At 65.0% G+C, this 12,455-nt stretch overlaps 1 protein-coding gene across 1 annotated transcript; it reads left to right on the plus strand.

The window, feature by feature from the left end:
* Nucleotides 1-793: 793 nt before the first annotated feature.
* LOC101432719 (ral guanine nucleotide dissociation stimulator-like) lies at nt 794-8,923 on the plus strand. Its single transcript, XM_071209667.1, is given in 15 exon segments — nt 794-827; nt 958-1,202; nt 1,510-1,666; nt 1,669-1,723; nt 1,843-1,933; nt 2,009-2,112; nt 2,471-2,540; nt 4,380-4,466; nt 4,866-4,898; nt 5,244-5,371; nt 5,544-5,642; nt 5,969-6,158; nt 6,354-6,569; nt 7,880-7,994; nt 8,479-8,923. Coding segments are annotated over 15 exon segments (1,800 nt in total). The 3' UTR covers nt 8,655-8,923.
* Nucleotides 8,924-12,455: the final 3,532 nt, after the last annotated feature.

Raw genomic sequence — 12,455 nt, forward strand, 5'->3', positions numbered from 1 at the left:
ACCTGCCGGGCTCTGGCCCGCAGTGCCGTGTCGCGCTTCTGCTTGCCCAGATGACACACCCGGAGCCCACGGAGGCAGAGCTGGAGGGTGAGGGGGCCTCGGGGTGGGGCACGTGAGCTTGTGGGCCAGGGGCTGGGATTGCACCACAGAGGCAGGAGCCAGCAGAGGCTGCCCTCAGGCTGTGAGCAAGGCGGAGCCCCAGACATGTCCCCTGGGAGCCTGCAGGCGGGGAGCACTTTCCTGGGCAGGATCTTCCCCTAGAAGTAGTGGGATCTTCTCTGTTTTGGAATGACACTCGGAGCCATTCACGGTGGGGAAACTGCCTCTCGTCCAGCTCCTTTGTCAGGTCCAGAGCCACCGATGCCTCCAGTGCACCTGCCAGCGCCACTTCCAGCCCCTGCAGCCGACACAGGTGCAGAGCCAGAGTAGGCTCCATCACCACCCGGACTGCCAGCTAGTGAGGTGGCGCCAGCGCCTGCCATGCAAATAGAGCCTGACGCCTTCGGCGCCGTGGCACCAGCTCCTGAGCTGCAGGTGGCTCTAGCACCACCACAGCTGCCCCCCGCAGAGATGGGGCCCGTGCCCTCCCTGGAGCTAGACCATCCGACCCGGTCAGCCGGAGCACCTGCTCAGGAGCCGTGGGCAGCTGCAGCACCATCAGGAGCAGGAGCTGCAGAGCCGGGGGCAAGTCTAGCTCCACCTGCCTCGCCACCGCTCCACGGATCGGCACTGCCCGCTCTCGAGGGAGAGCCTGCTCCTCCAGCAGCAGAAGCGCCGGCTTTCAAGCTGGAAGATGCCTCGGTGCTACCTCCACTGCCACGTGTGGGGCTAGCGCCAGTGCCCCCTACGGAGGCAGAGCCGGCCCCGTCTGCAGGGGCAGCCCCATCCACACCAGCAGTTGGCGAGGGGGAGGCGGTCCCCTGCCACCTCCAGTGCCGCCTGCTCTGGTCGCTCCAGTGCCCCCTCTGGAGCTCCAGGCGGTTCAGGCACCTTCAGGAGCAACGGCTCTCGAGGGGGAGGCAAGGCTGACAGCAGCCCCTGAGCCACGGCCAGAGCTCAGCTCAGCAGCAGGGCGGGCTGCCCCCCCACAGCCTTCCTGCCCCTGGCCCGGGCCCTGCGGGGACGGTCTGCGTGAGCAGAAGCCTGAGCTCCTGGCCTTCCCTCCCCAGCTGGTGGCAGAGCAGCTGTCGCTCATGGATGCGGTGAGCAGCTGGGCTCAGCAGGGTGGACCTGGGGGGGACCTTCCTCCCAGGACCTGCCCCCCCAGCCTTCCCCACCCTGATCCCGAGTCCTGGGATGTGGGACCAAACCCTGGTCCACTGCCAGCCTTGTTCCCTGGGCAAGTTTCTTGAGCCCAAGCCCGCACTTGGGCCTCTGGAGAGGAGACCCAGGACACTAGCCGTCCCTGCCACACCCACTGCTGTGACGATGACCCCGGCCAGCGTCCTGAGGGCCCGCGGGATCTGAGCTGGGGGCAGGCTTGGCCGGCTGACTTGCCCTCCTCCCCAGGAGCTGTTCAAGAAGGTGGTGCCCCACCACTGCCTGGGCTCCATCTGGTCCCAGCGCCACCAGAAGGGCAAGGAGCACGTGGTGCCCACCGTGCGTGCCGTCATCAGCCAGTTCAACCGCGTGGCCGACTGCGTCATGGCCACCTGCCTCGGGGACCAAGCATGAAGGCCGCAGACAGGGTCAGGGTGGTGGAGCACTGGATCAAGGTGGCCAGGTGCGTGCCAGGGCCCTCTCTGGGCTCCTGGAGCCCCCCTGAGCTCTGGAGGGCTCTCGGCCTCCGGGCCCTGCCCTGCCTGGAGCACAGCCCTCCTCCCTCCTCATGTCCCCCCCCAGGCTCTTCCCTCAGGTGGAGCGAGGGGGTCCCTCTCTGGGGACCCGGCTCACCCTCAGGGGCTCCATGGGGGTCTCTCATCTAGAGGGGGAGGTCAGCCAGGGGGCTGAAGCGGGAGCAGGGGGCGCTCAGACCACCCATCATGGCCCATTCTTTCTCCCTTCCCAGGAGTACCGAACCCTCCGCAACTTCTCCTCAGGCCACGCCATCCTCTCTGCTCTCGAAAGCCACGTGATTGGCCATGAGAGGAAGACATGGGCAGAAGTTTCCAGGTGGGCAGGCGTCTCTCCAAGGGACTCCGGGGTGGGGGGGGGGACCAGGGGCCCCGCGGGAGGCTGGGCATCACCCTGCAGGGCGCCTGGAGGCAGCGGGATCCGGGCAGGGGCCGGGTGGGCTGGGGCTCCAGGTCTCACCAGGACCTGAGGTCAGCTATTGTGCGTCAACACTGGTGCCGGCCCCGGTCAGGCACAGAGTCGAGCCAGATGAGTACGTCCAGGGTGTGCTGGTCAGCCGCCCGCTCTGTCCAGGGGACAGCTCCGCGTGTCAACAACAGCTGCTCGTGAACTAGGAGTGGGGGTCCCTGCGGTGCCCACCTGAGAGCTCAGCTCCCAAGCCCACGCTGTCCTGCAGTACTCGGAGCTGCCCGGTTTCAGCACCACCCACCCAGGCAGTCTGGGTCCCAGGACCCGGCTACAACGCAGTGGGTTGTCCCCTGGACGCTCCTACCCACTCCCACCTTTCTCCTTCCTTCTTGCCCTCCCCCAGGGCCAGCTTCCGCCTCTTTCAGGCACTGTCTGGGATTGTCTCCACTGAGATCAACGCCTCCCTGGGCAGCGAGCTGATCTCCCAGGTGAAGAGCAGGTGGGGGGGCCAGGGCTCAGGAGGGGGGCTTGGGAGTGTTTCCCTGGGTGTTTCTTTGCAAACATCCAGTCAGGCCTCTTCTGGAGGAAGATGAAGAGGGATCTGCCTGGTTCGTGGGCAGGTGGGGGGCAGCTGCCGGGCCATAGGCCGGGGTTGGTGCTTGGACACGGTGGGAGGGGCTGAGATGTTCAGGAGGAGATGATGAAGCGGCAGGATGAGAAGTCTCCATCCACGTGGGGGTCTCAGACCTGCGCCTCGTTACGAATGGCTTGTGTCAGAGAGCTTGGAGAAGTCTTTGGGAGATGGGAAACCATGGCGTGTCCTTTCTGACTAAAACTAGATGCTTCCACCTAGAAGACGCAGCACAACTTCGATGTCCAGTACTGCAAGGTCCGGCTGTGCAGCTGGAGGACGGGGTGCCCCTGCAGGCAGAACATTGCGAGTGGACGCCCGGGAGGGGGCGCCTGTGTGCGGGCCTCGGGCAGCCTTTGGGTTTTCAGTCGTGTGGGCTGGGGCAGGCAGGATCTGCTCAACTAGGCCTCCCGGGACAGCCCATCCTCCAGCTCCACGGCTGGGACGACACGAGGCCCCTCGCACATCTATGCGCAGAGGCCGGGAGAAGCGGACAGCTGTTGGCAGTGGCGGGCTGTGGGCGACGTCAGTGCAGACGAGGCTTCCGGCCGGAGGGAGCCTCCCGTCCTTCGCGCCCCGAGCACATCCTTCCTTGGGCCTCCGTTGGAATGGAAGCACGAGCATCCAGTGGTGCCGCCCTCACGGCCAGCTGGCAGGGTTGATGGGAGAAAAGGAACGTGGCCGAGCGTTCCTGGGACTCAGAGTGGGAGAGCGGGGTGGCCAGAGCGTCTGTGCCGCTGGCGTGCAGCCCCGAGGCCTCTGGACTCCCGAGAAGGGGTCAGGTCTTTGTGATCACGTCCCAGATGTCCAAATAGGCTCAGGGAGGTCGGGTCGCTTGCACCAGGCTCCCAGGGCACCTCCGGCACGTGGTGGCAGCAGATTTCCACCTGCCCACTTGGTCCAGGGGTCCAAGGCCTCAGGGACAACGGGGAGGGACGGAGGGCCTCACTGATCCCGAGCTGCTCAATCCTGACAGGAGGGGAACCCCGAGTTTGCCACCCTGGACGCGAACCCCAACAGAGCCCAGAAGCAGCAGCAGCAGCAGCAGCAGCAGCAGCAGCAGCAGCAGCAGCAGCAGCAGCAGCAGCAGGAGGGGGTGGGGATGGCTCCTGCCAGGGGGCCAGGGCCGGTATCCTCCAAGTCAGGGTGGGGCCCTCCTCCCAGCCATCCCTCCTGGGCCTCTGAGCCCGGGGAGCCTCCCTTCCATGTCTGTTCCCCCGGAAGCTTGAGGGCCAGGAGCCGAGGGATTCTTCGGGGACTAGTGGCATCAAGTCAGAGCAAGAGCCTGGAAGAGCCGAGGCTGGGGGACTGGGTGGGGCGGGGTGTGGGCTTGGGATGGAAGAAACGCCGGTGCAGGGAGGTGACTGCAGGGGAGTTTGAGGTCCTTGGAGGCCGGGCAGGGAACTTCGGGGTGACAGCTGGGTGCCCAAGCATAGGCCAGGGTGATGCTGGGTGGTCCTAGGAGTCTGAGCCTGCGGGGTGGTCAGGGCAGAGTGTTGGGGGTCCCCGAGCGCCTGCGCTCATCTCCACCCACTCCACGCCACAGGGTGCCATCCAGGCCACTGTCCCATGGCTGGGGACATTCCTCACTCGGTTTTTGATTGTGGACTCTGCCATGCAGGAGTTTCTGGATGTGAGTGAGCTGGGGGCCAGGCCGCGTGGGAAAGGGTCCTTGAGGCTTGGGAGGAGAGGCCCTCCCGAGCCCCGAGCGCTGAGCAGTGGGCACACTGCATCTCCCGAGAGCCTCCCGGGCGCCCTGGAGCTGGGGGCCGTGGACTTGTGGCAGCAGAGTAAGCGCAGGCTGGTCCCGGGGCGTCTCTCCACTGTGGTCAGAGGCTGGGCTGGGAGGGCCCTGGGGCTCCCCTGGCGGCCCCACTCCTGCACCCACAAGCCTGCCTGGGTCCATGCCCGGTCTGGGCTGCCCTGTGCCTGTGGAACCCACAGTAGTGCCATGTGACAAGGGCTCAGGGGCGATGGGCAGGGCAATGGCTGGGGACCCCCTGGTGGCGGATGTGACCTCTCTGCCTTCCAGGGGACCACGGTGAATTTTGATGAAAGGAGGAAGGTGAGCAGCTGTGGCCAGCAGTGCAGGGGTGGGGCTGGGGGTGGGGGCTGGACAAGAGAGAGCCTCCTGGCAGGGCCCCCCCCCCCGGCTGCAGGCAGCTTCCTGGAAGACTGCTGGGGAGTTGGAGGAGAAAAGACAGGGCCGACCCGTCTCTCGGGAGGGTGGGTGTTCACCTGGTGGAAGGTGGACTTCCTGGAGGAGGAGCTGTGTGAACTCAGCCCTGAGGGCAGGTAGAGCCCGGAAGGTAGGGGAGGGCTGGGGAACCCAGGGGCCAAAGCAGCCCCCGGGGCCCGGCCCACCGGGCAAGCCCACCCAGGCCTCAGCTGTGCCTCCTCCTCCGTCTGACCCCAGGAATACCAGCTGGTGGCCAAGCTGCAGCAGCTGCAGGTGCGCTGCTGCTATGACTGCCTTGTGCCCGACGGGCGCTTGAGGGCCTGGTTTGAGGCTGTGGAGCAGCTCGGCCAGAAGGACAGGTGAGGACATGAGGTCCCGGTGGGGGCGGGAGCACCCTGGTGGCTCCTGGGCCCGCGTAGGCCCTGCTGCCCGAGGAGGCCGGGGCACGTGGACGCCAACTGCTGTGCGGACCCCGGGAGGGAGCCCGAGCTGGGGCTCCCGGGAGCCTGAAGACCGCCACCTGTCCTGTAGCCTCCTCCTGTCTCATGAGTGGGAGCCGCCACCCGAGTCGACCAGTGAGATCTTCCAGGCCCAACAGTCCCCGGAAGGCAGCGAGCCTTGGAGGGGAGAGTGAGTTCCCCTTGCGGGGCAGGCGACGGTGGGCTGCGGGGGGCTCAGGGGAGCTCCAGGCTGAGTGTGGGCTGGGGGGGCTGCCTGCCACTGAGCGCCAGGATCCCAGCTCCACTCCCGACCAGCCCTGGGGCGGGGAGAGTCACCCCCTCCCTGGGCCTGTTTCCTCCTCTGGGGAATGGGGTGGTGCTGCGTGAGCTCTGGGGCAGTTGGGGCCCACTGGCTCCTCTTGATGGACCTAGGACTTAGCCGTGTGCAGATTTAGCAGAGTAGAGGTGGGCAGGCATGCCAGGGGAGGCCCCAAGGTAAGCCGAGCCTCCATCCAGCCACCAGGGCCCCGACGCTGAGTCCAGTGGCAGCACCGCCCACTCCAGTGTCCAGCTCCAGGGTGGCCCTGACCTGAGCTGCGGGGATGCAGTGGATTCTGCTCACACGCCCGTGGCTGGCTCCTCCAGCTCTGCGGTGGAAATCCACCTGGACCACGTCCCAGAGGCCCAGGACAATCAGGAAGCGAAGGTGACTGCCCAGCCCTGCTCCCTGGGTGCCCTTGCCCTCCCACCGTCCCTCCTGTGCCTGCTGGGCCCTCCCCATGTCCATGAGGGGTGGAGCCCTGTTGACCCATCCAGACCTTCTAGAGCCTCTCAGAGCTTCTCGAGCAGCTCGGGCTGCCCCGAGGTTCCCGGCCTTCTGCTGACCTCCCGTCCCCCACAGCCAGGGCAGTTGACCTGCGCATCGTCTCCAATCGGCTCCACCGTCACGTCAGCATCGGGAGGAACGTCCTCTTCCTCCTCCATCCAAGCCAGGGCCACCTGGACCAGCCGAAAGCGCTGTGACTCACGGCCGCGCTACAAAAGGCACGTGGGCAACCGCTTCTTCGTCCGTGTCGCCCTGGCCGAGGACAGCGGCCACAAGGTCCAGAGCATCCTGGTGAGCCGGGCATGTGGCCACCCCCTGGGCTGTGGTGGCTCAGGCCATAGGCACCTGAGCGGTGCCGTGGTCCCTGCCTGCCGCCCTGGAGCAGACTTGCCAGTGGCTGGGAAAGGACAGACGGCCACGTCCAGGGGCAGGAAGAGCGTGTGTGCAATGGCGGTCAGGACTCAGGGCGGTGGACACAGGCAGGCCCGAGGAGGCGTGTACTTGGCGGGCCGAGGAGCAGCCAGGAGGCCAGGGCTGAAGGAGCAGGGGTCAGGGGAAGGGCTGGGGTCAGAGAGGCGTTGGGAGCCGGGTCCCATCAGGCCCTGGAGCTGCCGGATGGAGCGTGACTTTCTCAGGAGCCCCTGAAGGGTCAGAGCAGAGCAGGGCCAGCAGGAGAGCTTTGGCCGCAGAGTGGACGGTGAGGCGGTGCGTGGAGACACTGGCTGGCAAGGGCTGCTGCCGTGACCCAGAGGGGGGATGGGGTCTGCCCCAGGCCGGTGGCCGTGAAGGCATGTGCAGGGCTCAGATCCCGGATGGATGAGCAGATGGAGCCACCCCTGCCCCACGGCCCAGAGGCTGCAGAGCTGCGGTGGTGCACAGCCAAACGGGCTGCACTTCTCTTGTGGCCAGGAGCTGGCGTGCTGGTTCTAAGCTGTCACTGGGTGGCCCTTGGCCGGAGCCCTGCCTGCACCCGGGCCCTTGTGCTCAAGACAGCTGCGGTCTAGACCTTGCTGAGCACAGTTGCCTCCTGGAGCCCAGGGCATCCTGCAGGGCCGTAGGGTGTCTCCCAGCCTCCTCTCGGACAAACATCTGGGCTTGGACTGGACGTGTGTGTTCTGCCTGGGGTTCACTGCTATGGGGAGGCCTCCTGGAGAGGCAGGGGCAGGGCAGGAGCCCTCCCAGAGGGCGAGCCGTCTCCTGTGATGGGGAGGGAGGAGGGACAGAGAGAGGCCCCGAGGTCACTCCACAGTCCCCACCCTCTGCTATGAGGCCACCCTTTGTCCCAGGGCTCTGGGAGCCCCTAGCAGTCATGCAGGCCGAGGAGCCAGGGCCCGGGGCTCAGCCTGCAGGGCAGGGGATTTGGACGCTCCCTTGGCAACACCCTCAAGACAGAGGTGCAGTTTCTTGTAGGAGATGGGGTGAGGAATGACTGGAAAAGAGCCCTCACTGCATGGAGTGTCCCCGGGGGAGCAAGAGAAGACAGGGAGGCCCCTGGTGACCCAGCCCCGAGCAGAGGGGCCTCCTCGGGGTCTCTGGCAGCTGCGCTGTGGGGAGCCGGCTCCAGGACCCATGCCCTGAGGCCTGTGGTTGACCCACCGCAGGTGACCGACCAAGACAGGGCTCCAGCCGTGATCCACAAGGCCCTGGAAGAGCACGAGCTGGCTGGGAAGCAGCCCGAGGACTACCAGCTGGTGCAGATCATCTCAGGAGATGGCAGTGAGTTGGGGGCGAGTGGAGAGGGCGGGGGCGCAGGGCTGGGCAGGGGCAGCACGGCCCTGGGCAGAAGGCGGAAGGCCCCACTCAGGAAGGCCCGGTGCGGGGCTGCCCTCGGCGGGCTCGACTGTCTGGTCCCGGGGAGCGCTGGGCTCAGGGGCGTGCGCTGGGTTGGAGAAGGCCAGTTTCAGCGCCGCGATCCCGAGCAGGGAAGGTGGCAGAGGTGCTTGGGGGAGGAGACGACCTCGTGGCAGCTCCACTCTGAGGCTGGCAGTGGGAGTCAGAGTCGCTTTTGGAACAAGGGTCCCCCGCTTTCAACTGTCCCTCTGCAGAGCCTTGTTCAGGGTATTGTTCAGGCGGCTCCTCTGTGGTCCTGGAGTTGGACTGGGGAAGTCGGGTGCCCGGGCGAGGCCGGCTCTCGCGGGGACACACAGGGTGGGGTTTGTCCGTGCCCTGGAGCAAGGCTGACCACCCCTCTGCCCCCCAGCGCTGCAGATCCCGGATGTCGCCAACGTGTATTACGCTATGGCGCCCTCGCCCGATTATCGGTTTCTTCTCCTGAGGAAGAGCACGCCCCTGGATGCCGAGGTCAAGGAGAGAGCTCTCTCAGCCCTTCGGGGGAGTCAGCAGAAGGGACCCAGGTTCCGAAAGGGAAAACTGTAACTGGTCCCAGCTGCCCCCCCAGCCTCAGGGCCCCCTTCCCTTCCAGGTCCACCTGGCCAAGTCGTTCTGCTGACCCCAACCACCGTGGGCCAGGCCAGGCAGGCGCTTCCCTCCCCAGCAGCCAGTCTGGGCCACCCCCAGACTCCACTCACACCCCTGGGCCTGGCCTGCCGCTGGAAAAATGGCTAGTCGGAGGGAGGATCTGCATGAGATTGTCAAAGAACTGACTTGAGAATCGACAGCAACAAAGACTATCGCTCTAAAGGGGGCGGGGGCGGGGGCAAGATCTACCTTTGTCCTTAGTAGATGTTCCATGTGAATGTTTTATTATTAAATTCTCGTTTCCACTATTGCCTGGGAGTTGAGTTTGGTTCTTGCATTTCCTGTGTTAATCGAAATGAGATCCAGGCTCTCGCAGTGCTCAATCAAAGAAATCCTGCAGAATCATCCGTTTACTTTAGAAGGGAGAAGCGACAAGAGCCAGCTGCCCCTCCCCGGGTTCCTGAAGCCAACACGGGGATCCACAGCAGAGAGCATTTCGGAGCGTTTCGGTGTTCCACCCGGCGGGCAGGAGCCGAGAGCAGCCAGGAGGACTGTCGGGCTTAGACCATTCCCAAAGACCGTTTCCTGAGCCCGGGCAGGGCAGCGGCCGCCTTTCTACCACTTTGGAGGAAGAAGGAACCTTTCCTGCGTCTTGCCTGAGGCTTTGCTTGTGCACCAAATAGGAACTTGTCGTTTTCAAGGGCAAATGATAGGGTGACACCAGCAGTAGGTAGGGCCAGAAGGAGAACAGAGCTGAGACTGTGGAATGGAAAGGGACAGAGGAGCAAACGAGGACGATTCTTGGCCCCAGTGCAAGGGCAGGCAGGCCCAGCCTCCTCAGTGCCCCTCTGGGCCTCCCGGTCCACGCTTGACCTTGGATTTCCTGCTTTGCGATCCTCATCCCTGGCACCAGAATTCCTTTTCCTGAGGTGGGGACGGGGGTTTGAGCTGCAGTGCCCCGGGCTCCAGCTCCTTCGTGTCCACACCACTGCCCCCTGTGAACGAGTGCTTCCACTGCCGTGCCACTCCCTGTGCAAGTCCTTCCCCCGGAAAATCCCCGCAGGCCCCGCCTCTGCGCGGGCTCCCCGTGGGCTCTCCTTGCTGGCGGGGGCCTGCGGCAGCACACGGGAGCTCTCGATGCCAAGACGAGAGCTCCTTCCTGTCGACCAGAGACCCCACGCGCCCTTTTCTGCGGGTCGAGGGGAAGTTGGCCGTGCGGTGTGAGGTCCACACTCCCCGCCGTGTGGCTGCTGCCTGGCCTCAGGAGGAGGTTGGCTCTGAGCGCTTCAAGCACGCGGGGCCCTGGGAGGGCTGCGTCCACCAGTCCACAACTCGGGCTTTGCTGATGTCACGGGGGTGCGGACAGGTCCTGTCGGGAGCGGGTGCAAGTCACGGCCTGCTGGGACCGACGAGCACAGTCTTGCCCCGATCCCCCTCACGGCACGTTCAGTTGCTGAGCGGCTCCCTGTCCGGGGGGTGACAGGCCCTGTCCTGAGCTCCCCGTGGGCTCCAGCCTGGCTTCCCCATGACCGGGAGCTAAAGGGTGAAGCCCTGGCTCAGCACAGAGCCCAGGAGCCTGCACCAGCCTCCTGCCTGCCCCAGGTGAGGGCCGAGAGGCCCCTTCCGTCTCGGTGATCAGGGAAGTCCAACACTCTCATCATCCACGCTCATGAGGAAATGTTGGTCTCAAATGCACTTTCTCTGTCAATCACAGTCTCTGGCTCCAGCGGGCGCCGTGAGCTGTTGGTGCTGGATGCTCACCTCTAAAAGGGAAAGAGTCACTGATTGCCTGAGGGTTGCTGTGATACCAGTCCTAGTCCCCCAACACTTGTTCTGCCCTGGGAGTGGGGCTCGGTTCCCTGGGCTCCCTCACGTCCTCTTCTACCCCAGCTGGGGACAGGCTGGACATCCAGTTCAGGGATCCCGTCTGCAAACACAGGGGCCGGGAGGCTGAAGAGGAAGAGGAGGGGGCCGCCTGGCCTCGTCGTTGGCCACACTCCCCTGCCTGCCTCCAGGTGCCCTGCTCCTGGCTGTCCTCTGTGGGCGGCACCTGGGCACCTTGGCCATGGGGAGGAGGGCAGATATCAGGTAGCCCCCCCCGCCCTCTTCACCCCCAGCTCCTCCAGGCTCTCCAAGCCCACAAAGCCCATCAGCAGCATGGCCCCCCCACCCGGCAGTGTTCCAGGTGCCCCCAAGGCCCACGGGACCCGGGAGGCACGGGGAGGGCTGGTGGCACACGGCATTGGCTGGTGCCTGCGAGCAGAGCCGTGGATGCATCGCCCACGTGTGCCTTACAGCGTGAGTGGGAACCACTGCCCTGAGCACAAAGTCCCCCTGGTCAACCCAGCCAGCCAGTGCCTGCAGGCGCATGCGCTCCCCGATCCTGCGGTGGGAGCAGAGCTCTGGAGCCCCCCGCTCACACCTGTGGGTCCCTGGGTGGAGTTTAGTCTTGCCAGAGACTCTCCCCGTCCACTCCGACCCAAGCACCAGAACAGAAGTGGAACCGGGCAGCTAGGAGGGAGCATTCAGCAGCGTGGCGCTGCCCTGCTGACGGGAGCTGCATCGGCCAGGGAACCTGCCAGGCAGCGGCTGGTGCGACGAGCCCCGACCCGGGGGCGGCTGGGGGAGGACGTCCCTGCCTGGAGCCCAGCAGCAGGCCAGCAGTCAGGAGCCGCCTGGAGAGCCGCGGGCAGAGGAGGAGTGGCCAAGCCCAAGGCTGAGGGCAGTTTCCCAGATGAGTGCCCTGTCCTGTCCTCTTCCAGGGTGTGGGCGGTAGGCGTGCCAGCCATACGCCCACACCCCATCCACAGGAGGTGAGCTGGCGCGTCCTCTCTGAGCGCATGCTCAGACACTTTATGTCCACCTCTTCCGTATAAAATTGGGAAACTGACATGGAGAGACAGGGAGCGATTTGCCCGGGGCACAGGGCTGGGCAGAGTCCCGAGTGTAAGGAAAGGTTGTGGCCTCCAAGCCAGGGCCCCATCCCCCACACACCCCCACACACCCCCACAGGGTTTCCTACCCAGGCAGAAACCTTCAGGGCTTGTCCCAGGGACAGGAGCCAAGGGCAGCCTCGGGCCACTTCCCCGGTGGAGCGCAGTCTGGGAAGATTCCTGGGCTAGGGCTTCTCCTAGAAGCAGGTCTTCTTTTCCTCCCCTTCCTGCTCCAGGTCCCAAGGGACCTTCAGGGACTTCTCTATTTGTAAAGAGAAGGATGAACTCCAGAGCTGCAGTCTCCTTGGGATCACTGCTTTGGGCCAATCGGTGCTCTCTCCCACTCGACAGAAGGCGAGTGCATCAGGCTACCCACAACCACGCCAGCATTTCCAGTGAGGAGCACAGAATGAAGGAGTGGACAGTCAAAGGACGGTGCCACAAGATCCCTTGACCCCAAGGCAACAGACACTCTCCCCTGGCTCCAAGCCCCCACCGAGACCTCAAGACTCTTTTGGCAAAATGGACTGAAGAAGGACAATTCCGGCTGAGCACTGGTCTTTGCCAAAGCAAGCCCAAAGAGATGTTATTCAAACAAAGGTCAGTCTTCGGCCATCAGTGGTCATGGACCAGGCCACTCTGAGTGTCCCTGCCCCATGCGTAAGGAGATGCAAACCAAGAGCAGCCCCTTTCCTAGCTGCAGCATCTTCAGCTTCAGCTCTTCCTGTCTCAGCCAGAGAGCGATGGTGACAACTGGCTCTGTCTGCTGGACAGCAGCCTGGTTTGTGGATGCACCGAACCAGGACATCCTTCCTTCAAGGAATGT

Source organism: Dasypus novemcinctus, chromosome 19 (genome assembly GCF_030445035.2).
Source record: "Dasypus novemcinctus isolate mDasNov1 chromosome 19, mDasNov1.1.hap2, whole genome shotgun sequence".
In the NCBI taxonomy this organism is placed as follows: domain Eukaryota; kingdom Metazoa; phylum Chordata; class Mammalia; order Cingulata; family Dasypodidae; genus Dasypus; species Dasypus novemcinctus.